General features: G+C 37.4%; 1 protein-coding gene across 1 annotated transcript; it reads right to left on the bottom strand.

Annotated features, from left to right (window-relative positions):
* LOC115437410 (uncharacterized) lies at nt 1-2,910 on the bottom strand. The gene is made up of 2 exons (XM_030160638.1): nt 2,496-2,910; nt 1-767 (listed from the first exon to the last, which is right to left on the bottom strand). The coding sequence occupies exons 1-2, from the start codon at nt 2,823-2,825 to the stop codon at nt 438-440; spliced, it is 660 nt and encodes a 219-aa protein (XP_030016498.1). The 5' UTR covers nt 2,826-2,910; the 3' UTR covers nt 1-437.
* Nucleotides 2,911-26,004: the final 23,094 nt, after the last annotated feature.

Here is a 26,004-nt window from a genome sequence, read left to right as displayed (position 1 = left end):
TCAGGAGCATCAAAATATTTATTCTCCAAATATATATATACAATAAAAATAACTCCTTTTAAAAAGATAAAATAATTTATATACAGTTGTTGCACAAACTCATACCAATATAGCCTCCAAAAGCGTTTAACACAGTCAAACACCTGTACCTAATAAACTGAAAGGTCCACGTTCAGTTTCTTTTTATGATTAAAAAAGGTGGCTTCACTGCCTACATTCAGATGAGACACTTTTCTCTTGTTTCATCAAAGCTCTTAATAAAGGGACATTACCTCAGACAAAACCAAACAATTATAGATTTTAACATTTTTAACAGGGCTAGTGAACCCAAAATACTCTAACACATTATGGTTAAAATATATATTTACAATGCTTGAATAGACTTTATAAATATAGCAACTCATACAACAAATTGTTCTTATTGGTTCTGGGACTGTTTACTCATCAAACTCTGCAGCGTAAAGCACTTGCTGGAATTTCATCCGCACCTCCATCCTTTTTTTGATGTTAAGTCTCTTCAGTGAGGGCAGAAGGCTAAGGAGAAACAGTTCATCTTCATCTCTGAAATTGGTGAGGGCGTCTGCAGAACTTATCTCAGTCTCTGTGGTTGTTTGCCTCTTCCGTTTGAGTGAAACTCCCAGCTCCTGGTGGTTGACAGGGTACGACTCCATGATTGAAAAACTAGTGCTGACAACAGGCAGCGAACCAGGCAGCTCCTTCTCTTCTTTATCTCGTTCTTTAAGCAGGTCATCCCCACTTCCAACGACCTGTTTCACATGAGGACAAAATAACACTGGTAACGCTGCTTTCTGCTCACAGTAAAACATCACAATTGTTCTAATAAAGTCCTCATTATGCAGTAAACTGTACCCGTCATGGTTTTACTGTTATGTACTAACCCTAACCCATGGCAGAAGATTTGTTTGTTGTACATCCCTAAAATGTGTCCAGGGTGCTCCAACACTAAAACATTAGTTCCACCTGCTACATGTTCTAACCTGAAAAAAAAACAAAACAAAAAACACCCAGGAGTGATCCCATGGCCCCCCTGGCAAACCTTCACACCCCCCCTAGGGGACCCACCCCACAGTTTGAGAAACACTGGTTTAAGATCAAGTTGGGCTGCATGTGGCCCCTGAACTAAAATGAATTTGACACCTGTGACCTACACCCATTGCAAAGTTAAAGGGGTCATATTTTGCTAAACCCACTGTGGTACATTTATTTGTGTATTCGGACCCTAACAGTTCAAAAAGTTTTAATTTGAACCCTCCAGGTGCTGCAAAGCTATCTTTATATTCATTTTGGCAAAAATCGAGTGGGTTTCTACAATCCATTTTAATTCCTCCGTAATTTGTTATGTCTATAACTAGTTATGTCACAACATTTACACATAAAAGGTCAAGACTTCTGACGAACATTTCTCAGAGTATGACATAATTATCTGTCAGCAGCAGTTGTAGTCCATACTGACAATAAGTCCAAACTTTGAGCCGATTGCCTAAAATGTTCAGTTGTTGGTTGAACAGGACAGAACAGCACAGCCAACAACCTGGAGGGGATGGGGCACGTGCATTTAAAGGGCCAGCGCTTAAAAGGACCTTTCTGGTGTCATTACTCAGAAATAGGGTTGAAGATGGACCTGTGGAGTTGAATTACCTCCGCCAAGGAGGTTATGTTTTTGCCGGTGTTGGTGTCTGTCTGTGTGCAAGATAACTTAAAAAGTTATGGACGGATTTGGATGAAAATTTCAGGAAATTTTGATACTGGCACAAGGAACAAATGATTACATGATTAAATTTTGGTGGTGATGGGGGGGTGGGGGGGGGGCTGATCTGCCTTGGCAGAGGTCTGCGCTCTCCTAGTGCTTTTCTAGTTAATGAATAATTCAGACCCAAGCCTAGAATTTAGTTTATGTAGACCACAGGGAAATGTTTTAAAATGTATAATTCCATTTTTAAAAAAAAAGAAAAAAGAAAAAAGGAAAATATCACTCCTTTAAGGAAAGTACAAACAGCAGCTAAGCTTTCTGAAACAGAGAAAACCCTACTTTCATTTCACTTCTAAATAACCTGAAATAAACATTAATCAAAATAATCTTATCATTTCGGCATTAAATCCCAGTGTCTGTAGATCTTAACTCTTCCTGGTCTCATAAAGTTGATGAACTGAGTCAAAAGTTGGTTTTATTTTGGAAAAAGTCAACCCGGATATTCAGATAAAACGTGAAGCGGGATTTCTGCACGTTCTGATAAAATGACCAACACATGTGACATGTTGTGGCGCGTGCACACATCTATCTACGTGTTGTCCACAGTGCGCACGGTCACAGCGGGTGACATGTTCAGTGACAGTTTCCACGCGCCTTTCCACGGGTTATGACGGATCAGCCTCACGTGCGTTAGCCGCCGTTAGCTGCTGTAAAAACACACATTACAAACGGGATGAATGACAGACAGACAGACAGACTGTGGCACGCGCACAGACCAACACACCTGATTGGCTTCGGGCTCCACTTTGGGTCTGACGTAGGTGTTGAGCCAGGCCAGCTGCTCGAACAGCACCGGGACGGGCTTCTCCGCCGGGGTCTCCTCCGTCAGCCCGGACCCGCTCCTCTTCACCATCCGCTTCTTCGCTTTGCAGAACTTGTCGCGTAGGTTTTTCCATTTGAGCTTCACCTCGTCTTCAGACTTTTCCATGGCGTCTGCGATCTGTCTCCAGGACACATGCGCCTTCAGACTGTCCTTGTAGTCCCGCCGGCTCTGGTCGTACAGGTTGGGGTGGTCGTGGATCATGTCCGCCAGCTTCTTCTCGAAAGAGTTCATGTTGTTTTATTTACTTCACCGCGAAGTCTGTTCGACCGCAGACGACGACCGACGAGGTTCGTCTGTGTCCGCCGGCAGAAGGAAGTGCACAGCCCCATGAGTACAAAATAAAAGACCCTCAGATGGAGAAGGGGTCTACCACAGAGAAAGCAGGTGTAGTTCAGGGGACACATACAGACCCACATGATCTCAGACCAGGACAAGAAGCACTCAAATAATGAATGATGTCATAAAAGTGAAATTACATTATGAACATGTTTATAATTACAAACTATTTTTAAAAAGTGAATACACTGAAATTTCTTAAGAACAACATTATGCCTAATTTTAGCATTTACACATGTGCATTATAACTCAGATCACAGTGGATCTACAAAGAAACAAAACATTTAATAACAGGCTTAACATTGTTAAAATTGCTTTTTTTTTTCCTTCAAAAATTTCAGGTTATTTGGATTTTTTCTGAAAGGATAAATTGCAAATGTGAATATTTTCATAATTTGATTTTACTTCTGCAATTTTTCAACATTAAATCAAAGAAAAAATGGATTTGTCATTATTTATAGTTTTTTTTTATGCTATTACTTTACTGGTCAGGCCCACTGGAGATCAGATTGATCTGCATGTGGCCCCTGAACTAAAATGAGTTTGACATCCATGTTATAGAATGTAATGCATTATTGTAAACTAAACTATGCAACACTATATACATTAGTTAACCCTTAGAGATTGACTGTTAATGTCTTCTGTGAATTTTTGTCATTTCACAAATTCATCCTGCAGGCCAGATGTGACCCTTTGGTGGGTCAGTTTTGGCCCATGGACCTTATGTTTGCCACCCTGATAAAGATGACTGTGAATTTAAACCGTTGTGTGCATTTTACACACTTTCATTCTTAATTTTCTTGATTACTTTTGCTGTGTTCGTGCATTTGGCATGAACTTTGGTAAGATTGTGTATTCTTATTTTATCTTGTTTCCAGACTAGCTCCTGCAGTAACTCTGAAATACACTGTGTACAAACAAGTGTTACACACAAAAAATGTGACATTGAAACCCATTCAAACTGCAATTTATGATATCACTTCTGTTAAAGCATAACACATGCATTATTGGGAGTGAGTCTGTGCTTTTGCCTTGGAACTGATAGTTTTTTTTGTAACTCTCCAGCCAATAAGAGTTTCTTTGACCATGGAGCACATAGAGAAATAAAAACATGGTTTGTCCACTGGATGGCACTCATCTCCCTCTACTTAACCCTCTCTGGTACCATGTTGCCCTCAGGCAACAAACCCACTTTTGGCCTGTTATATTTCCACAATGCATTAAATGATGCAGTACTTTAGAAAAGAGGGAAAACCATAAGGAACCAATAAAAATGCTTTAATTAGTCACATGACCTGCAGGAAGCCATTTTAATTTTTCTAAGGATACATCTCTGCAATCTTGCTGCAAAAAAAGACTTTCAAACCATTATTTCCTGGCCCTTTGGCACCTGGAAAAAATATCTTCACACTAATAGGTGAGTAAACTTTATGTTTTGATAGTTTCATGCAAATTATTTGCTAATTAAATAGAGGAAACTTGTTAAAATGCAGCTTTTGCCCTGAGGAAACAACATACCATCATGGAAAATTGCACATGTTGCCTTTAGGCAACAGTGAACCATTACAGAATCACCATAGCAGCATGAGATTTTGGTAGTGTGTGTTTAAGTGAATACCATGAGGGTCGAAATTAAACTTCCAGCTGAGCATAGTCACGATAATCTAGGACTAAGTAGTGATGAGGAAGAGCTTGAAGAATACTTGCCAGGAGAGAGGGAGACTGATGAGGAGGATGAAAGTGACATGGATGAGGATGAGGGCAGCCAAAGTGACAGTACAGTGATAGGTATTTCTAGCACAAGACAGAGTTTATTGTAAAACACAATTACAATGAGTTATTCTGTATATTTTAATTGAGCGCTCAGAAAGTTTGCTTGTTTGCAATTTCTCTTTCAGAAGCAATAGAAAAGGCCAAGGATCTGCAGTGGAAAAACTGCAGGAACATCTTGCCAGTTAAACAATGGAAAGGCAGCCTCCCAAAAGCCACAAAAGTGAAGACTTCCATAGAACGCCATCAGCATCTGTGTGTCACGACAACACTGACCATTGGCCTTTGTGGGTGGAGAAAAAGGGCAGATGCAAATACCCTGGATGTAAGGGTATAGTGAAAGTGCAGTGCACAAAATGTGTCACCTACCTGTGCTTCACTCCTGACAAAAACTGCTTCATGGAGTTCCATAAGCTTTGAGTAGCATCAAGTGATGGCAACACATGTCAAGAAAGACACAGAGACTGACAGAAACCATGCACTGAAATGAAGCAGTGATGATCAAACACTGGCATTTGACACTTGTTTCTTGTTTTTCAAATAGTTATGATCTTTGTTGAGATAAGTAGTTTAAAATTAGTTACCCTTAGTTGCATTTTACACATTTATTTCAATGGGTTTTTTCTAAATGGTACAATGTTGCCTACAGGCAACGTTTAGCCAAGAAACCTTTTAAGAGTTCATTTTGTAATGCTTTTGAATTTAAAATTCCATGAATTGTGACTTCTGGATATTATTGAATATTTTTTTTCATGTGTTTATTAAATAAACAATGTTCAAATGGAAAAAACAAACAAAAAATGTCCTAAGGCAATGAACACCAAAAACTTCCAAAAATAAAAATAAAAATTCTTCAGATTATGTTTAATTAATCTATTTTGAGACATAAAAACACTCCAAATATTTTTTCCCTCGCTGGCACATAATGTGTACCATAGAGGGTTAAGTTTTATCTCTGAGAAATATGTGTTTGTATGTGGGTATAATAATTCAAAACATACATTTTATTTGCATGTAGTATATGTAAAAAAATTTTTTTTTTTTTTTTCGATTTTTATAATCTTGTGGCATCATGATAAAAACCTAATATTTAAAAGGTTAAAATCTTTCTTGGGTATTGAAGATAAAGTGGTTAGCATTTCATTTTCATGTAACTATTGCCTACATCACGATAGTATAAATGATAATACAATGAACTGTACATTCCATTTATGCTGATCCCTCTGAATCCTAGTAAATCTTAAATACTGGGCCCAAAAGTGTGGCTCATTCTTAAGGTATAAAACAAAGAAAATGAATAAATAAAATTTTGATCTTATTGTCGGGGCAGGCAGTGTCAAGAGCCGCCACTATTTTCACTACATTTTTTATACTGATACAAAGTGCTGTCTAGCAATTGATTTAGAAGAAAAAAACACTTTTCATTTCAGGCCTTTTGTGAACTTTCCTCCTTTAAGGTAATGCCGGTCAGTAACACTGCTGAACATTTGTGAACATCTGTGACAATGAACAGTTTGAACTGAACTATATTAAATAGACTACTCTTACACAAGTACAGTAGTTTTTATTTAATTTGGTTCTCAAGCTACAAACTGTACATTACATTCATTCATTCATTTTCTGAACCCGCTTTATCCTCACTAGGGTCACGGGGGTCGCTTGGAGCCTATCCCAGCTACATAGGGGCGAAGGCAGGGTACACCCTGGACAAGTCGCCAGTTCATCGCAGGGCTGACATATAGAGACAAACAATCACTCTCACATTCACACCTATGGGCAATTTAGATTAACTAATTAACCTATTAGTGCATGTCTTTGGATGGTGGGAGGAAGCCGGAGTACCCAGAGAGAACCCACGCAGACACGGGGAGAACATGCAAACTCCACACAGAAAGGTCCCACCCCCCGTCAACTGGTGTTGGAATTGAACCCAGGACCTTCTTGCTGTGAGGCATGAGTGCTAACCACTGCACCACCGTGTCGCCCTCATTACAGTACATTACATTAATAGCTATAAATAATGTAATATAAATTATGTCTACAAATAAAATACAAGGAATAAAATAAACCTTATCTAATCCATAAAGAGAAATTCATAAGCTACTCATCAGATGCACTAAATACAACAGATAAATCAGATTTAACAGCTTCCATATAATAGTGATACACTAGTAATGCACATTATTTTGAAATATACCTATGTATGAGTACAAACTTGTGTACTTAGAAAAAAAGTAAATGGTAATAAAGGATTCCACACTACATTGCTGTACTGATCACTGGCCTCTTTTTTTTAATTGAGAAAAGAGTCTCATAATATTATGTTTGAAATTTTCAATACAAATGTTTGTTATCACAGCCAATATTTGTGTGAAAATACTGAAATATAGCGTTTGCGTCTCACTATTTGTGTTTTGTGCATGTGTGCACCAGATGGCGCATTTGCACTTTCCTTTTTGTTTTCAGTCAGTGACGCTGAAGCTGAAAGATTAGATGAAACTGAATCATCTGGATCTGAAATGGTGTTACAGACACACTCATTAAATACTAAAATAAGAAAAGTGGATACTCCTCCGACTTTAGCCAAGACAGATGCGTTAGTTATATTTTAACATTAAATTTGTCTATTTTTATACTCTCCTTACGTCACATTGGTTCCTCTGCTATTGAAAGTTAGTCGTGGTAAACACACACCAAAAGTGCTGGTTATGGTACAAACCTTATAATTAACATAACTGCTGTCAGGAGGCCGATTGGTTTTTTAAATGTATCTTGTCTATATGTAAACAATTGTGCATAAAAATCCAATTGTTCACAAATACATAAGAATAAGTCATTAAACTGTAGTGTGACTGATCTGTAGGGTTTAAGTCCAAAAAATGCAACTGAACATGATACTGACTTTATGTATTCAGATATTTTACGAGTCATTTAGAAAGTGGATTCCCTCTTGATTTGAGACAATAAATGATGATTATCAAAGGCCAGAATTAACAAGACAGCTCATTTAAATAGTTTTAAAATGGTAACCACATTGTGACTCCAGGCAGGTGTGAAAAATATTTACATGAAAACCATTTACATTTGAAGATTACGGAGCAGATCAAACACCGTCCCTGCTGGAGGTTTTCTAAGTGTCACCTGGAGGACGCCTCATGTGGGACAGTACAGATTACAGGGACAGCACAATGGATAACAACCATTATGAGGACGTCAGCTGTTATCATATGGATGCCACAAGTGATGGTACCCCAAATTACAAGGACACATCCGACTAGACTCCTTAACATAGGGTCTAGATGAGGTGGGAACTAGTTATTACTGGGATCCAGTTAGATGACACCTCCATTTAAGAGACAACGCTGATTATAGAAGCAGCACAAGTAATAGTTAAAGGTTTTATTTCACTGTGGCTGAAAACATGGAGAAACAACCAAAGACAAGCTGTACTCACTGTCTCAAAATATATCCAGACATAAGGGTTAATCATGACTGACTTGTCCATTATGAAGCACGGCTGATCATTTATATTTGCATTATTACACTGACATTTTGATCTTATTCAGTCTTTCATGAAAAACACACCTTCATTTAACCCTTAAAGGCCACAAACTATTTTTGTAGTGACTTCCAAATGAAATTTTCTACATGTAATCTTAACTAAAATTGCTTTGTCAACATTCACTATGATATTATTCTTTGAATTTAGCATTTTTCTGAGAAAATCAGGTCTTTTTCTTCATTTAATTTACTGATCATGTTAATAAAAGCTCAGAGCTCTGAAGAAAAGGTGACTTTTTTCAGCAAAATAATTGAATGGAGATTAAATAAAAAACACCTTCAACCAATGTCACGTTAAACTTCATGGGTTTTATTGGTGAATCAATTCCTTGTTCAGTACAGAGCCTTCGAATGTCCCAAGAAGACATATCTGATGCAGATAAAAAGACGACAAACTGCATTTTACCTGAATTATTTACATGTATTGACAGGGTTAGTGGTTCACAAGTCATTAAACATTTCAGATCTTGTTAGGCTTTTGCTTGCCGGCAGCTTTTTTGGTCTTCGAGGATTTTAAGAGACAACAATAATAGAAACAGCACCACTGTTAAAGTGCATGTAAGAAATTTACAGATATGAAAATGGGGAGGGAGGAGCTAATTGGTGTAACCAGTCCATAGCAATCAGTCTAAAATCTGCTGTAATTACATTTAAATGAACCTAAATGTATTTTTCCTTTCTGACTGGAAATTTTGGTTGTTGCTAAAGCCACGAGGGTAATATATGCAGATTTGCAGCAGACCAACATTTCACTTCTGGAGTGACTGTGGCAGACTGCCTCCGTCAGCAGAGCGAGCGGAGAACCACAAGAGAGCAGCGGAGCCTTCTTATTGCTGCATAAGCTACAGCAGCAACTTTTCCTGTTTGTGTGACTTGAGATCTCATTAGCAAAAACCATTTGGCACGGTCAGCAAATGAAAGCTGCATGGTTTCATTTGTTTGTCAGGTAATCATAAACAAGCCCCACTTACAGCAACAGAAAATATAGTACTGGTTTAGAAGAAATAATATCCAGTCCAGTCTGAAAAATGCTTTGGTGGAAATAATGATGTGAAGAAGTAAAACTTTTCTTACAGCTTTGGAGTTGGCCTTTCAGGAAATATGAGTTTTTTAAACAACAGATCAAACATATGTGAATGCAATCATGATGCAATCCAGCAATTACACTGATCCCTCTCTTGTCTCTGTGAGGTCATTGGTCACTGTCCTCCGTACATGTTTACATAGCGTTTTTCTATGAAATACAGAAAAAAAACAGAATATTCATCAGTGTTAGTGTTAAAGTTCCCTCCTACTGAAGTATCTTGAATAACCCCTACAACTCAAAACAAGTTTATACAATCGAGTGTGTCTCAAGTCTGCCAAGTATCAGATAAAATTTAAAGTGTTGGGTTCTTATGTCAACAAAAAAAAGAGAAAAGTTAGCCTGTCTGCTTTGTTATCTGCTCTTTACTGAGTGACTCAACATCCCAAATTGGCTCCACACACTTTCTCTCAGCCACACACACACATCCTCTGCAGTATGAGTGACATATTTATCTGTAGAGGAAAGGAGGAGGGACAACGCAGTAAGATACACGGCCTAAAAACAGACAGTAGTCAGGTAGCTGCAGATAAATGTGTCTGAATGTGTATGCGTGTGGGTCAAACATGCTGAGCAAGCTATGAGCCAGATAAAGCGGATCAGTTACTGGTAGTGCCAAACTTCATAAACATACAGAGTTTTAAAAGGACTAAAATCAGGTTCCACGAAGGCCTCATAGTTACCACAGTGTTGTCATGGAGATGCATTGATAAGCTGTAGAGTCTAATATCTGTTGAGAAGTTGAAACGTTTGAGATGTCCTCTTGTATGTGTGTGTGTGTGTGTGTGTGTGTGTGTGTGTGTTTGAGTGTGTGCATGTCAGCGTTGTAGAGGAGCTCTTTCCCAGACCAGTGATAAGTGTCACCTCAGTGGGGGCTTTGACACCTGGGCTGGTGTAAAGGGGGGGGGGGGGGGGTGGACGTGAGAAGTCTGGGGTTCACACCTCATTGATGGTGGGAGATGATCCCATGATCCTGACTTAACTTCTAAAACATGCAAGAGCACACACAAACCCTGACTCTGCATGTTTTAGACAAATAAGGTTTACTTAAGATGATTACTAACCTTTTCTGGACATCTCCTATATAGATGTTTAGTCCACTTTCTACTCTACTCTACTCTACTCTACTCTACTCTACTCTACTCTACTCTACTCTCCTCTACTCTATTCTATTCTATTCTTTGACATTTCTATTTACATTGTTAAAACATGATAGTGCAGCTTTAAACAGGGATTGAAATGTTAAATCTCTTCCTATTTGACGAATTCATGGAAAAATTCCCAACTTTTAAGTGTTACGACTGCCAAAAACCATTGTACACGCTATGTTGTCAGCACATTAAAACTGGAGGACAATCAAAAAAAAAACACAGATTAGATTTGATGTTATTTTCCGGGGTAATGTGAATTTTTCTGGCATTAAAATGGATACTTAATGGTACACTGACAAGTTCTGAATGCTGGCGTTCCATTAAATACAAGTAAAAAGAGAACAGACTTGCATAACCACCCATGACAAATGACTGAATAGGATAAATAATTTAGATAAGCAGAACAAAATACTCCCAAATGCCTTTGAGTCAGTCCTTCCAGATTGAACTAAATGTGAAACTAATAGTTGCCTCAGAGGGTGAAAAAGTCTCCAGGTTGCATTTTTTAGAGATTCATTGCTAAAGCATGCGGCTACTGTCCAGTATACTGCCATCTGCACAACAGATAGTGTTCTGTCATTACCCATAAATACAGAAATGACACAAATCACCAACACATACAGTACTACAGAGTTATAACATAGTAAACATATGAGTAATCAGGGAGGCATGTCAGATGAAAACGAAACAATGAAAACTGACAGAGCAGAAAATACAGGCACACATATCCTGACCTTTTTAACAAAGACTCACTGAACAGTCATTTTGTGTTATTTAAAGCTTTTAAAAGAGATTTTTCCTTTTTTTTTCTTGCTGTACCTTCATCAACATCTCATACATCTTCTGCTCTGTGTTTGTATAGTGGGCAGTTTTCACAAACTTTGGCAGCCTCAGATTGTTCATCAAATGAATCAAGATAAATCCTCACCATAGCAATAAAATTAAAAAAGAAAAAGTACAGACATAATTTTGTAAGTTCCAAACTTTTTCTCCCACCTCCTGCTATCTGTGTTCACATAATTTACTGTATTTATCAAATACTATTTTTAAGAACCTGTTTCTGGCGTGAATCAACAAAATACCAGCAGTTGGAGGGGAAAGGTCATCCCTCCACTGCTGAACTATGGCCCCTGTGGCAAAATAAACACAGCACCACCTCATGTGTTGTATTTTTGACATTTGCTGAATATCAAACATTACAATTTTCACTCTGCTGGCTCATTTTGTATATGCACAGCTTCACAAGAGAAACAGCGGGTGTGTGTTTGCCAGTTCCATGTTAAAGGGAAGTGTCTGTGCTTAACAAAGAGCAGAATGAGGTGACATGTACCTGCTGAAGAGCAACCGACTGTTTTAAGGGGCAGTTACCCCACCAGCACAGACAGAGGCTGACGTGTGTTGTCTCTTTCAGATAAACCACTTTCACACAGACAAGGCTAAAGATGTTCATTTTGTCTTCTGTTTATGTAATTATACTTCTCTTTTTTCTTTTGTTCAGACTAGGTATAGTTTTTTAGATGTTACCTGCACGTCAGCAGCACGTCAGATGACGTTTCTGAGGAAGACTGGAATCACAGTCGAAACTGTCAAGCAGGTAACATCTAAAAAACTATACCTTGTCTGAACAAAAGAAAAAAGAGAAGTATAATTACTTTTACACAGAGATCCCAGAAAAAAAGGTGAGATGGTGATTCCACCTTTTTTCCACCAAGGACCAATTTCCACAGCCAAGCCAAAGGAGTAACGGAGGTGAGACAGGCTGGACTTTTACACAGCGGACCTGCATTCCGGAATCAAAGGGTCAGTGATGTAATGCAGCGTATAATGTGACGTATAACATGCACATCGGAAATACCCCAAGCATAGCAGTGTTACTAACCTCTCCAGAGTCTTTCACCGTTCCGCAAATGTTAGCATGGATACAGTCCTCCACCCAAAGTGACAACAGCTCGTGGGTCTCAGCATCTCCCCAGGTCGACATCTTTCTGGTCGCGTTGATATGTTTGTTTACTGTGCACAGCCCACGCTCATTTTTAAATCCCCCCAGCGCAGGGGTCACACACTCAATACATCATCAAAACATTACACCTTGGTTGTGGAACGAAAGGTGTTCCTTTTACATAGCGTTCCGGAATCACAATCCCACCTTTATTTGCACTTTGCACTTTTCCATGTTATTTGCACTCTATGTTTACTTGCACTGTGGGGCCTTAGAGTCCAGTAATTTCGGCTCTCTCTGTATACAATGTACATGGCAGAACTGACAATAAAGATGACTTTGACTTTTTGACTTTGACTTTATCATGGCTCTGTTACTACCTCCAGAGGCATTTCAAAGCTGCGATAAAGGTACAACCAAATGATCCCACCATTTCGTTTACACAGACGTCATTCTGGAATAAAGGTGAAACATAACAGAAGTGCTGTGTAAAAGGGGCTATAGATTGGATGAGGAGTTTGTGTAAATACAGCTTATGAGAGTTTGAACAAAAAAGACGCGCTCCAGACTTGACTGGAAAAAGAATGTGCAGGAAGACACTGAATAGAGTAAGAGCATCATCACAGAGTTTGTGTGTATGAAAACAAATAGTAAAATGAAAAAGCTGTCAGAACATTATAATATATTGTACTTTAAAAATCCTGCCAAAATTGGAAGTGGCCGTGATCTCTGTTAAATACCCGTGTGACGTGGAATTCTGTGACCGCACCTAGGGTTCACCTCTCCAGTGAAATGTAGACATCCTCTCCCTCATTTTTTCACTGTGATCAAAGAGTTTCCAGTCGGGCATTTACAGCCATGACTGTGATTTACACGGAGGAAGACGCCACCACGGTGTGACAGACTTTAAAAGGTCAGTTAAACCTTTGCTTTTCCACCCTTTCACTGAAAACCAAGCATTTTCAAAGTAACGCTCTGATTTTGGGAGCAGCTGTGAAGACTTTTAATGAAGAGATGTGTGTCATGTTTTTCTGTTTGGCTTCGCTGACTGGGGTCGTTCGGTTTAAGGTCATCTGTGGGGTCTGCTGCTGAATGGGCTGACACTGAAAACAGAGGTTAGCATCATAAAAGCACACACAAGAGAGTAACCGATATTCAGTGGAATTTGTGTTTTATGGTTCTTGCTCTTGTGGATTCAACAGATTTGCAGAATATAAATAGAATATAAAGAATAGAATATAAAAAGATTGATGAGAAAATTACATTCCAAATGCCACACACACACACACACACACACACACACACATATACATATATATATATATATATATATATATATATATATATATATATATATATATATACATACATATATATATATATACATATATATATATATACATACATATATATACATATATATATACATATACACACACATATATATATATATATATATATACATACATACATACATACATACATACATACATATATATATATATATATATGTATAGGGTAGGTGAAAAATAACTAGGCATCAGAAATTGCTTGTAGAATTTTTAGTATCACTAAAGTCATGAGGAAAACATTTTTTAAACAGACAACACCAATGAGGATTTCTTATTTTCTAATTTCTTATTTCACATACTCAGGAGGTTCTCAATGGTATCCCAGACAACATCCTTCAGAAGGTTGTTCATTCCATCCCTGGCCATTTGAGGAACATTTACTTTGACCCTTTCATGCACACTGGTCACTACAGTGGACAGCTATTCTACAGCTGTTCTCTTGTATAATCATGGATTTTGTTGTTCTTTTTGTTGTTGTTGTTGTTGTTTTTTACACATATCTTTATTAAAGTTTTAAGACACTACATATCTTTTCTGGCATGAATTGGTAACATTATGTAGATCTCTCCTGAGCATAAAGCCCCAGAATCACAAGCCTGCCCCATAGTTTTCACACAGTTTATCAGTAAATACATGTTTCTGTGCGTCAAAAATTAAACGTGTGGTGTCCAGCTGAGTGGACATTATTGCAACTTCATGAAAAATAGGTTCATAAGAATTTTTTTTTTTCATTATTATTTTTTTATGTATTTTTTAATTTTTAAAAATTATTATTGTTATTTTTTAAATTATTATTATTTATTTTTCAGAAGAAAATTTTTAATCGCATTGTTTTTTTTCATGCCTAAAGAGGAATAAAAACACTCAAGAAAAAAATATTGACTAAGGTTCTCATAATTCATGCATGAAAGGGTTAATTTTCCCAAGTAATAAAGAAATGTATCATTTGTTTCAATAAATTTGTAATAGGAATATGGATTTTATTACCAATTTTTAATGTCTAGTTACTTTTCACCCACCCTGTACAAATAAATGAATTCTCTCATTCCTGTCATTCCTGGACGATGGTGATACAGTTCATAAGCATGTATCACTGACAACACTCAAACATCTAGAACCTGTATACTTGTTTCGAGATGTATCATTGTTGATGCTTATGGTGCACATTATGCGTATTGCACTTGATAAAATAAGGCAGGGTGGACCCTCCTCAAGACAGGTAGACACTGGAAAACTGCTTCACTCTCTGTCTCTCCTTCATTATACACATGAATTTTACCAGACATGCTGAAACAAACTGCTCTTGCTTATGTTCAGTCTAAACTTTGTAAATCTGCTTTTAATTTTAGTTTACCTGCACCATAGAAGAAATTACATCTTCCAGTGAACAGAAGTCTCCTCTAATCTAAAATGATCAATAACTTGACTTCTGATCGTCTAATACTACCTGTACATTAAATAATTCAAGGAAAATGTAGTTTCTCAGCTTTTCAGGGGCTTCAGATTTGGCCAATTTGGAAGTTCAGACTCTGTAGTGAACATGGAAACATCATTATTCTCCATAACATTGATTCACAAGTAAAACCTTTGTAGTTTAATAAATGACAGTGGCAGTAGATGGTTGTTTTCACATTCAGTTAATAATATATTTAATTGAAAAAGCCACTGTTTTTTCAGTTTTCTCTGTCTTGATTTAAAAACCTTGAATTTACTCTAAGCTTTTATGAACATCTACATGATCAGTATATTAAACACAAGACGTACCTGCTTCCCATTGAAAAATGCAAAATGCAGAGGATGATATAATAAATGGTGATAAATTACTTAGGAAAAGTTAAGTGTAACAGAAAAATTATTTGTTAGTCAAAACACAAATAGCTCCAATAATTAATTTTTTATTCATTTTACACTGTTCTATTACTGTATTATTTATGGTTTGTGTGATGCATCAGTATCATTACAAATTTGGGTAAACGTCAGTGATTCCCAAGTATAAATAAAGGTTGATAATAATGAATCACAAAACAATCCCCACATATGCATTGTATTATTAATAGCATATAATTACTTTACAATAAATTTAGAATAAATACTAAATTTCCTATTCACAGTACAGATGCACATGATATAAATTATAGTTGAAAATATGTCCATGTGAAAATTAATCTATTGTTAATCCCATGGCAGAGATTATAAAAGATAAAATCACTTCAGGAAAAGCAGGAGACAGTCTTCTTTCACCTGTTCACGGAGCACTGTGTGGATGATCAAAGCAGCTTTCTGAAATAATAATCATCCCACTGGAGAATCGGTGGACATGCATCGAGCTCTGGGATTTCCCTGTTATCCTGACCTTTGACCTTGACCGCCCTATCACTACCTCCTGAACCTGCCTGCTTGTTAACCTGGCTGTCAAGCATGTGACCTGCCAGCACTTCAGAGGAAGTCACAGCAGAAGCTCATCTGTGGAAGGTTAAAGCGTTACTGAAAGAAAGAGAGGGAGAAGACCATGAATGAGAGCCGGAGAAAAGAAAGAAAGAGACCAAGACCTGAGTCGAAGCATCATGATTCATGTATTAGTGAAGGAATGTCATTCAGAAGTGAAACTGAAGCAGTGGGGGGACTGCACCAGCACGCAAGTAATGATCTAGTTAAGGGGCAAACCCACAAAAAAACAAAATCCATGTGTTGTTCCTCTGATCCCATGACACTTTGGAAAAAACTAAGTGAATAGAACTTAATTTCTAGAACAATTTTACAAAATAAATGACAGTAAAGTAAACAACGCATTCCATTACTGAAAAAGGAGGAGGAAGATACAGGTCCCTTGTTTTGTTTTTCTTTTCATCTTCACACATCACATAAACAATTTAACAAAAAATATTTTTTACAGCCTAATTATTTTTTTACTTTGCCCGTGACATATTTTCTGCCACAATCATGGACTTACATTTTACACTGGAATTATACTGTGGGAGCAGAAACCCACAGACATGTGTGAAGATCTCATGGCAAGACACAAAACAATGCATGTGTGTTTTTTTTTCATTAGGATGAAAACAAAGAAATTGCAGATGGTACTTGTCATTGAGTCTGTATGTATCTCTGCACGAATACTACATGGAACACTATGGCTGCGTTCACACTGCAGCCAAAAGTGGCCCAAATCTGATCTTTCCACTCATGTGTGACTCGGATCATGAGGTCTGATCCAGGCCTGGTACATGTCTGAACTTTTGCAAATCAACATCAATCAAAACAATAAGATTAGCATTCATTGCACTTTGACCTCAGTATAGACTGAAGCCCCTTTTACACAACACTTCTGTTATAGGAATATTTTGCCTTTATTCCAGAACAACGTCTGTGTAAACAAAATGGTTAGATCATTCGGTCCCACCTCTGTCACAGCTCTGTAACGTGTCTGGAGGTAGTAACTGAGCTGTGATAAAGGCAGAATCATGATTCCGGAACACTACGTAAAAGGAACACTTGTCGTTATGCAACCAAGGTGTAACGTTTTGATGATGTATTGCTTATGTGACCCCTGCGCTGGGGGGATTTAAAAATAAGTGTGGGCCGTGTACAGTAAACAAACATATCAATGCGACCAGAGAGACGACGAAATGGGGAGACGCCGAGATCCGTGAACTGTTGTCACTTCAGGCGGTGGACTCTATCCATGCTAACAATAAATGTTGTGACATTTATTGTGAAATTGCATAATCATTGTGTAGCATAGAAATATTAGTTTTGTAACAAGATCTTGTATTGAAAATGGAGAGTCAGCTGTGTAACGTCTTCTCCACCTCATCCCAAAGACTTTCAAAAGCCCCTTTTCCACCAACATTCCCAGGAACTTTTATTACCAGGAATTTCTTTACCTGGGTAAAACATTTCCTGTTAATCTGTGTAGTCTGCACTTCCCCCACAGCTCAAAGTTCCAGAAAATGTATTCAAATCAGGTTTTGTCATTTCATTGCCAACTCCTAGTCCCACTGAATTTCTTTTGAGTGTATTCGTCATACATTCAACGAGGTCCAGGCTCTTTTGTACAAAATCAGATGGACAGACAAATGATTGTAAGGCACCTGTAGGAGTGAGCTGAATACGCTCAAAAGAGCAACTTTAAGCATTTAGAAGAGCATATTCCACTTCTTTTAACTTCTCTACTTTTGCTCTGTTTTCCAAATTATCAAATCTGAAAAGTCCAACCCCTTGTAAATATCTATACATGTGATATTATAGACCTAGAAATAGGCTAAAGATAATATATTTGAAAATAAATCCCTTGTAATAACCAATATTTGGATGATTAACTTTAATTTAACCACCCCTATTCTAGTAAGTAAGTTTTATTTATAGAGCACTTTTCGCAGACAGTCACAAAGTGCTTTAGAGTGCAAAGTACAAATAAATAGTGAAAATAAAAAACAATTAAAATACCATTAAAACACAATAAAATACAATTAAAATACAATTAAAATATAATAACTACATAAAGTGCAATCAGTTTGTAGCAGCCCTGCGTCAGTTCTCCTTAGTAACTCAAACTAATTACATTCTTACTATAGTATTTATTTTTTTATTTAATTCTTAATACTGTTACATGTAACAAAACATTCTTATGTTGATGTAATGGAGAAAGACATGAGTCCACCACTATATACGTGTGTAGGTGAGAGAGAAAGATAAAGACAACGTGGAATAATGCCTCTGCACATTCAGCAAGACTGTACATCTACATAACAAACGCCTGCACAGATCAGCTTAATACAAAAAGAAGAACTCCACTGTCAGATCTGAAAAAAGACAAACAAAGAAAGAAATAAACAACAGAAAGTGGTCTGGGGCTACAAGAGTCAGCAGCTGAAACACTCACGAACACAGGCAGATGTGTGCACAGCTATAGTTTGCATGTTTACATACAGAATGCAGATAGACATCTCGGTTAACCATAACTAGTTGACAATACTGCGGTCAGTAATGCTGCGCTGGCTGAATATTTTCTATGATTCAATTGTTGTTGCATAGCATTACACAGATATACAGTGTGTTTTGTTCATCATGTCATGCTATAATGTTTCTCTGAATCTGTCAACCAAGATAACTTTACAAACACTCAAAGCAGAATGAAGCTGTGGGATGAAAGTGAACCTGCTGAGCCTGTGCAAAACAAACGAAAACACAGAATCATGTGGATTTAATGGGTCTCAAATATGAAACTATGTGCAATTATCCCCTGAAAGTCTCACCAGTCCAGTAAATAAGTGTTAATAAGTTTTGTCTTTGCTGACTTTCCTACCTTTTTCTGTCATTTTAAAGGTCAAATTAAAGATGTCTCCTCTTTCAAGAGAGGTATCTCATCTTGTATTGGATAGACTAGACCAGTATTATGTACAGATGCAGATAATCATGTTGCCCATATTTGGTATCCTGATCATTTTCTCATGACTTTTCCTCCAGTGTCCTCAATTTTACATGTGGTTTTGTCTAAAAAGACTTGGGAAAAATTAGCAGACTTTGTAAACAGAAATGTCTTCCTCTGGATGTGATAACTGCAAAATGCGCACATAAAAACATAATGGTATTCATTAAATGTGTATAATGCAGCTTTGTTTGATCTATACTATGATAGTATGCTATGTATACAATCATACTAGTATGCTATGATACTATGATCACTTATGTGGTGAAAGAAGCATAAAGCAGTTACTCTAAACAGACTCACACACATGCAAACACATTTCATGCTATATTCTTAACATCTATTGGTTTTGATTTGTTGCTGATGGGTGCAAAAAAGTGTAAATTACAACAAATAAGCTCCAAAAACCAGGAAGCAATTAACTCTTTTCTTGTGGCACCAGAAATACGCAACTAGTTCTTCTTAGTGACAATCAATCAACATTAACACAAATGAGAACAAGTATCACTTTAGAGAAATATAATAGTATATTTAAGGGATGTCTGTCAAATGAGATAGTGGAGACAGTGGTGAGAGGCAGAAAAATAGGAAAGAATGTAGGTGGTTGACATTAAACCCAGATCATAATTTAGACCTCAACACAGAACAAGACCACTTGGAATGAGTCTCAGCCTGCCAAACAAACAGGACACCACATTTGGTCCTGGATTGTTGTATTAGATAGTGATCAATGTTTTTCTAACCACAGACACAGTGATCATGAACATCTCAGGATGGGAAATTACCTGACGCCGACATGTTTGAAGGGAGTCTGTTGTGTATGATGCCTAAGCTACTTCCTGTAACACGGTTTCCAAAAACTTTATAAAAATGACATGTCATCGTGACTCAGGTTTAATAGTCATTATATGTCAAAAGGGAGAAGATTATATTTGTGCAAAACGGAATGTTCCATTTTCCATAATCTCTTAATATTATCTTAAAAAGCAGTTTTGAAGCTTTATACTGTACATTTAATAAATCACATCTGCATTATATGTTTTACTGAAAACATATACATTTCAAATAGCTTAATAATATATGAAATTAAATGAATGCATTTAAGTACAATTCAGTCTCTTTTTTCTCTCATGCTTGAACTGCACATTTTTTCAGTGGCCCGAATAAAATCTCCTGTGAACCACTTGAAGGAATGAGAATTCTATAAACACAGTTAGGTATGAATTCAACCAATAGTTTCACTGCTAGAGTGTTAACAAACAAACAAACAGAACCAAAAACAATACCCCTTGCCTCCCCGTTGGGGGCGGGGTTATAAGGCTGAGTTCATTTTAAGATGCTCATACAATGTCACCATTTCTGAAACACTCACCAGACTGTCCATGTCTTCTATAGAAGTTAAACCTCATTAGGGTTTACTTCTATTTATAAAGTAAGCCCCCTTCATTTTCTGACTATCTGTAATACCTACTTCAAATAAACACTCCGATTTGATCAAAATTAATCTAAAATGTTATTCTCAGATAATCATGTACCGTGTATGATTATTTAGGATCAATTTTCCAACTTGTGTGAATATACACAAAGTTCTTTCCTATTCAGTCATGTTGTTGCTTTATTCTGTTAACGTATAGACCATCACACACATTGACGCCACTATGACAACGTGCTGAAACCTTAATTTTGCGTTTACTGTGATGTCTGAGGAAATCAATGTCACTGCTTCCCGGCAGGCAAACAAACCGCAGAGGCCCGCCGCTGGTTTCAGCAGGTTCAAATTAAAACACATCTACTGTTTTTACTTCTGGAACTCAAAGCAGAAAATAGCCCTTGTCTTTGCCAGATTTTGACAAAATATTGAATCTGCGCAGATGTTGTGTGGTCAGCTGGACTAACACAGCAGAGAGAGACGGGAGACACCGAGAGGAGACGGTAAACACAGTACAACGCACACACACACAAACACACACTGATATATACAAAAGGAGTAGGGTCCCAGGAGAGGTGTCTCCAAAGAGATGGGCTGACATATGGCCAGCAGACCACTGCACTGGGTGGAGCAGGGTGTGTGTGTAGTGGGTAGGTGGGGCCAGTGTGTGAGGGTGGGGCTGCTGAATGGTCTGAGTGAGGAGGGGAGATGAATAGACCAGCGGTTAGAGACAGTTGAAACATAATATTCATTTTCACTGTTGCCTTTCTGCTGTTAGGGAGTGTGTGTGTGTGTGTGTGTGTGTGTTTGGGGGGGGGGGGGGGGGGGGGGGGATTACTTATGTTACAGGGGGTTGGGCTTCCCTCAGGGGACAAAATGAAAAATCTTAATAATGGAAAGAGTTGTTCTGCGATTAGGCAAAGGAAGACAGAGTAAGAGGGTCAGAGGGGAATGTGAGGTGTTGCATTGCATAGAGAAGAAGGTAAAATAAAGCATGGAACAAAGTTAAAATAGCATCAATCAATATTAAAACAATCTGAGTGGTTTGCAGTTATAAATATGCCCAATTTTTTTTGTGTTAATCCTTTCACACATATAATCAGAGTAAACCTTGATAGAAAGTTTTCAGTCATTTTATCATTGTGTCAAGTACTTCTTTGTAATCCAAGATAAATAAATCAGCAACTGTTGTTTGGGATATTGGTCTTAATTTAAGGATGTGAAAATACACGGTTGCCCATTATAATAATTTTGCTTTCTTCCTCTTTTTATTCTATTTCTATACATCAGTAATCACCTTTGACCAGGTGTAACTATTACAAACGGAATCCCAGTTACACTTTATCTACCAGGAATACATCACATTGTCACAATCATTTCATGTGAAGAGATAAATATGTTTTATTAGAAACTTTGTGCTGTACAATAGACAACAAAAACAACACCTGGACATGAGGGGATATAGGTAATATCAGGCTAAAGTTAGTCAGTCAGTCAGTAAGTTAACTTTAGTCAGTACTATGATAGTCAGCAGATAGGTTAAATTAGAAAAAAATGCAGCAAAATGCAAATTCCAGAAACATTCAAATACACATAAACGTTTTAGTCTCAGTTTTAAAAGAAGTCCTCTATATTTTATACTATATTCAACTAAAGTACTCTGGTTATGCCAATCACAGTAATACATTTTTAAAAAAGTAGTTTAGTGTTAGTAGACCTGATAAGAGCAGATGAACCATAAGGCTTTAAAAATACAACTGGCTCAATAAAAGTGTTTAGATTTTTTTCTTTTCTCCTTTGTTTCAGTTTTGTTCCAACCAGATAAACATCTTCCTGGTTTGTAACTGGTCGTTCTACACTTGCGAGTCTCCATGGCTACAGGATGAATAAATATTTAATGGAATTGAGAGACAAACGTAGATTTGAGTAAGAAACTGGTCATCTTGTAGGGTCATACTCATTTCGTCAACATGTGGGAATTCCTGCACTCTGCCAGTCGATTCCTAAACATAAACACACACACACACACGCACACATACACACACACACACAGAGCCAGGGGTTGTTTGACGGCTATTTGACTGAATGGCCTATCGCCATGGTTACAGCAGCACTCCATCAGTCCATTCAAGGAACAGATGGCCGATGTGCAACAGGAGGCATATGTTTCAATGAACACACACACACACACGCACACACACACACTTTCTCGTATTCACACAAGGACGGACACACAAACACACACCCACAACACTCTCTGTCTCATTCACACACACACATACACATACACACGCATGGATGCGCCCCCGCTCAGAGGGAGGGTATTGAACAACCAGCAGCATATGTTCCACTAGTCAGAGAGCATTCATTCAAGGACAGACAGAGAGAGCAGAGAGGAGGAGGAGGAAGAGGAGGGGGGAGAGATAGGCAAAAGGCAAAAGAGCGAGGGAGGGATGGATGGAGGTGAAAAAAGATAAAGTGGGATGAGAAAGGGAAAAAGGGGTCTGATTGGAAGAGAGGACGAGGAAGAGAGGGAGGGGACAGAAAGACCCTGCCCACCACAAAACCAAACAAACTCTGATGTTGACATGATGTTGGAGAGCGAGGACATCGTTTTATCTCTGACCGACCGCTGCAGTTCTGCACCAGAGCAGGCTATACAATGACATTTTGGATGTTTTTGTCAGAGTCAAAACTGGTCGTCATGAATTCAGTTCCTGACTGTGTCTCAAAAAGCTGAAAGCATTTACATAAAGTGAGAAAAGTAATTAACCCTTTCATGCATGAATTATGAGAACCTTAACCAAGATTTTTTTCCTAAGTGTTTTTATTCCTCTTTAGGCATGAAAAAACAAAAAAACAATGCAACTGAAATTTTTTATGACCCTATTTTTCATGGAGTTGCAAAAATGTCCTCTCAGCTGGACACCATGCGTGTAATTTTTGAAGCAAAGAAACATGTATTTACTGATACATGTGTGAAAACTTTGAAATAATTTTTAAAAATGCTGCTAATCTGATGTTTTGTCACATTTTAATATACTCTAATATTAGTTATTGCTCACTTTATGGAGATAATATGCAAAAAATTCTAACTTTTTAGGAAAAACAGTTAATTACTGTCTAATAACAATAACAAGCAATTAATTTACACTCAAACATGTTAGTGCAGATCAAGTTTATCAACGACAGCAAAGTTACAGTGATGGTATGAATTGCAGTCTGTGGGGATGATATATAGGCGTCCACTGTGTTGACTGATATGCAACTAAAATAATAAAATCCTTGAATATACAGCAGAACAGCTGGAGAATAACTGTCCACTGTAGTGACCACTATGCATGAAAGGGTTAATTACAGACAAAAAACAAATAATATCCTGCTCAGTTGCTTTTTTACTACAAAAAACAGGCAAATGTGTCAAATACAGGCCTCTGCTGACCATTCAACTCCCAGTACTATTGTTAAGTTTACTGCAGAGCTTTGTCAGACTGATCTGAACTGTTCACTGGATTTCCATGAAATCTGTAAAGTGTGTCCTCAAATGTTGTTATAATTCATTTTTTGTGCATTTAGCATTATTATCATACTACCAATTAGATATTCACAAACATATACAGAGGTGTAGCATCATAGAGGAGCCTGGTTCTGTGGGGACATCCTTAATTGTTTGGTCCATGTCACTTCTATTGAAAATGTTCTACAAAATAAATAAACCAACAGCAGATCACAGTTATTAAAGTAAGGAAGTTAATGCTCAGAAAACTCTATCCCTGCCTTTCTTTAACTTAACAAAATAGGTAAGAGTAAAATATATGACAATAATATGATACGTGAATTCCCTTTACTAATTGAAGCTTAGGTGAACTGAACTGAACTGAGCTGAACTGAACTAGGTGCCTGATTGGTTCAATTCAAGTGGTGAGAGAGCGTATGAGACTTCTGCATCTACTCTTTATCTGTGTTTTCAGGATGGAAAAGATTCACTCTGGCACCCACATTTGTCTGATCACAGGTGTTTTCAGACAAATAGGAGGGTTAAATATGTGATTGACGGCTGTAATTACTGATCACTGGTCAGATTCTGTCAGATGTTGTCTGGATTCTGACCGCTGCTCTACTCTGTGTCCTGATGTTATTCACTTATGACTTTCACTTTTATATACAGGGTGGGGAAGCAAAATTTACAATATTTTGAGGCAGGGATTGAAAGACAGTGTATGACCAATTAGTTTATTGAAAGTCATGAGAATTTATTTGCCACAAGAAAATTGACATCATAGAAAATGTTTTTATTCTATGTGTCCTCCTTCTTTCTCAATAACTGCCTTCACACGCTTCCTGAAACTTGCGCAAGTGTTCCTCAAATATTAGGGTGACAACTTCTCCCATTCTTCTTTAATAGTATCTTCCAGACTTTCTTGTAATAGTTTTGCTCATAGTCATTCTCTTCTTTACATTATAAACAGTCTTTATGGACACTCCAACTATTTTTGAAATCTCCTTTGGTGTGACGAGTGCATTCAGCAAATCACACACTCTCTGACGTTTGCTTTCCTGATTACTCATATGGGCAAAAGTTTATGAAAAAGTATGGATAATAGTGTTAGGTATGATTATGACATTAATATATGTTTGGTTTCAAAACAATTGACGTAGTGCCTGCTGAGAAAAAACAACTAAATGTTCATTGTAAATTTTGCTTCCCCACCCTGTAACAGTGTAATACACACTTTCCTATGACATATATCTGGATGGATGGATGGATGGATGGATGGATGGATGGATGGATGGATGGATGGATATGGTTAAAACTTGTGATAAGAAAGATAAGAATAAACCATATTTATTCAGCACTAATATGGTGAATGTTTATAACTGCTGGTTATTAAATGTGTCCACGCTTCGTACTGATGTCCACAGCAAGTTTATTCTTCACAGAAGACAGGTGGTACACCATGAAACACCGTGAAAACTAAATACAAACAGAAAATTAAACAATGTTTCACTTAAATGTCATTCATACACAACACTGTAAACATAAATTAAAAGTCACTGTTACCGTGTTCGCCTGGATAACCAACAGAAAAATGGGACGGGGTATAGTTTTCTCTGTTCAGACCCGCCAGATCTGACCTTTCCTCCCGCGTTGTCCTTCGCTTCCGTGTTGAGGCCACATGACCATACGTGACCTTTGACCAGGACGAACTTACTTATTACAAATACTTATTTGACTTACAAAACAACTTAAATTACAACAACTCAGATATTTCAGTAATGAAGTGCAAAATAAAATTAACCCAAAAAATCTTAAATATAATAATCAGATTAATAAACTACTGTGTTGCCATAGAAACTTG

This window comes from Sphaeramia orbicularis, chromosome 3 (assembly GCF_902148855.1).
Source record: "Sphaeramia orbicularis chromosome 3, fSphaOr1.1, whole genome shotgun sequence".
Taxonomy (NCBI): domain Eukaryota; kingdom Metazoa; phylum Chordata; class Actinopteri; order Kurtiformes; family Apogonidae; genus Sphaeramia; species Sphaeramia orbicularis.
This window is presented reverse-complemented; position numbering and strand designations above follow the sequence as displayed.

Coding starts and splice junctions, on each gene's coding strand:
- LOC115437410 (XM_030160638.1), bottom strand. CDS start 2,825: ATGAACTCTTTCGAGAAGAAGCTGGCGGACATGATCCACGACCACCCC. Junction 768..2,495: donor TGGAGCCCGAAGCCAATCAG/GTGTGTTGGTCT, acceptor CATGTGAAACAG/GTCGTTGGAAGTGGGGATGA.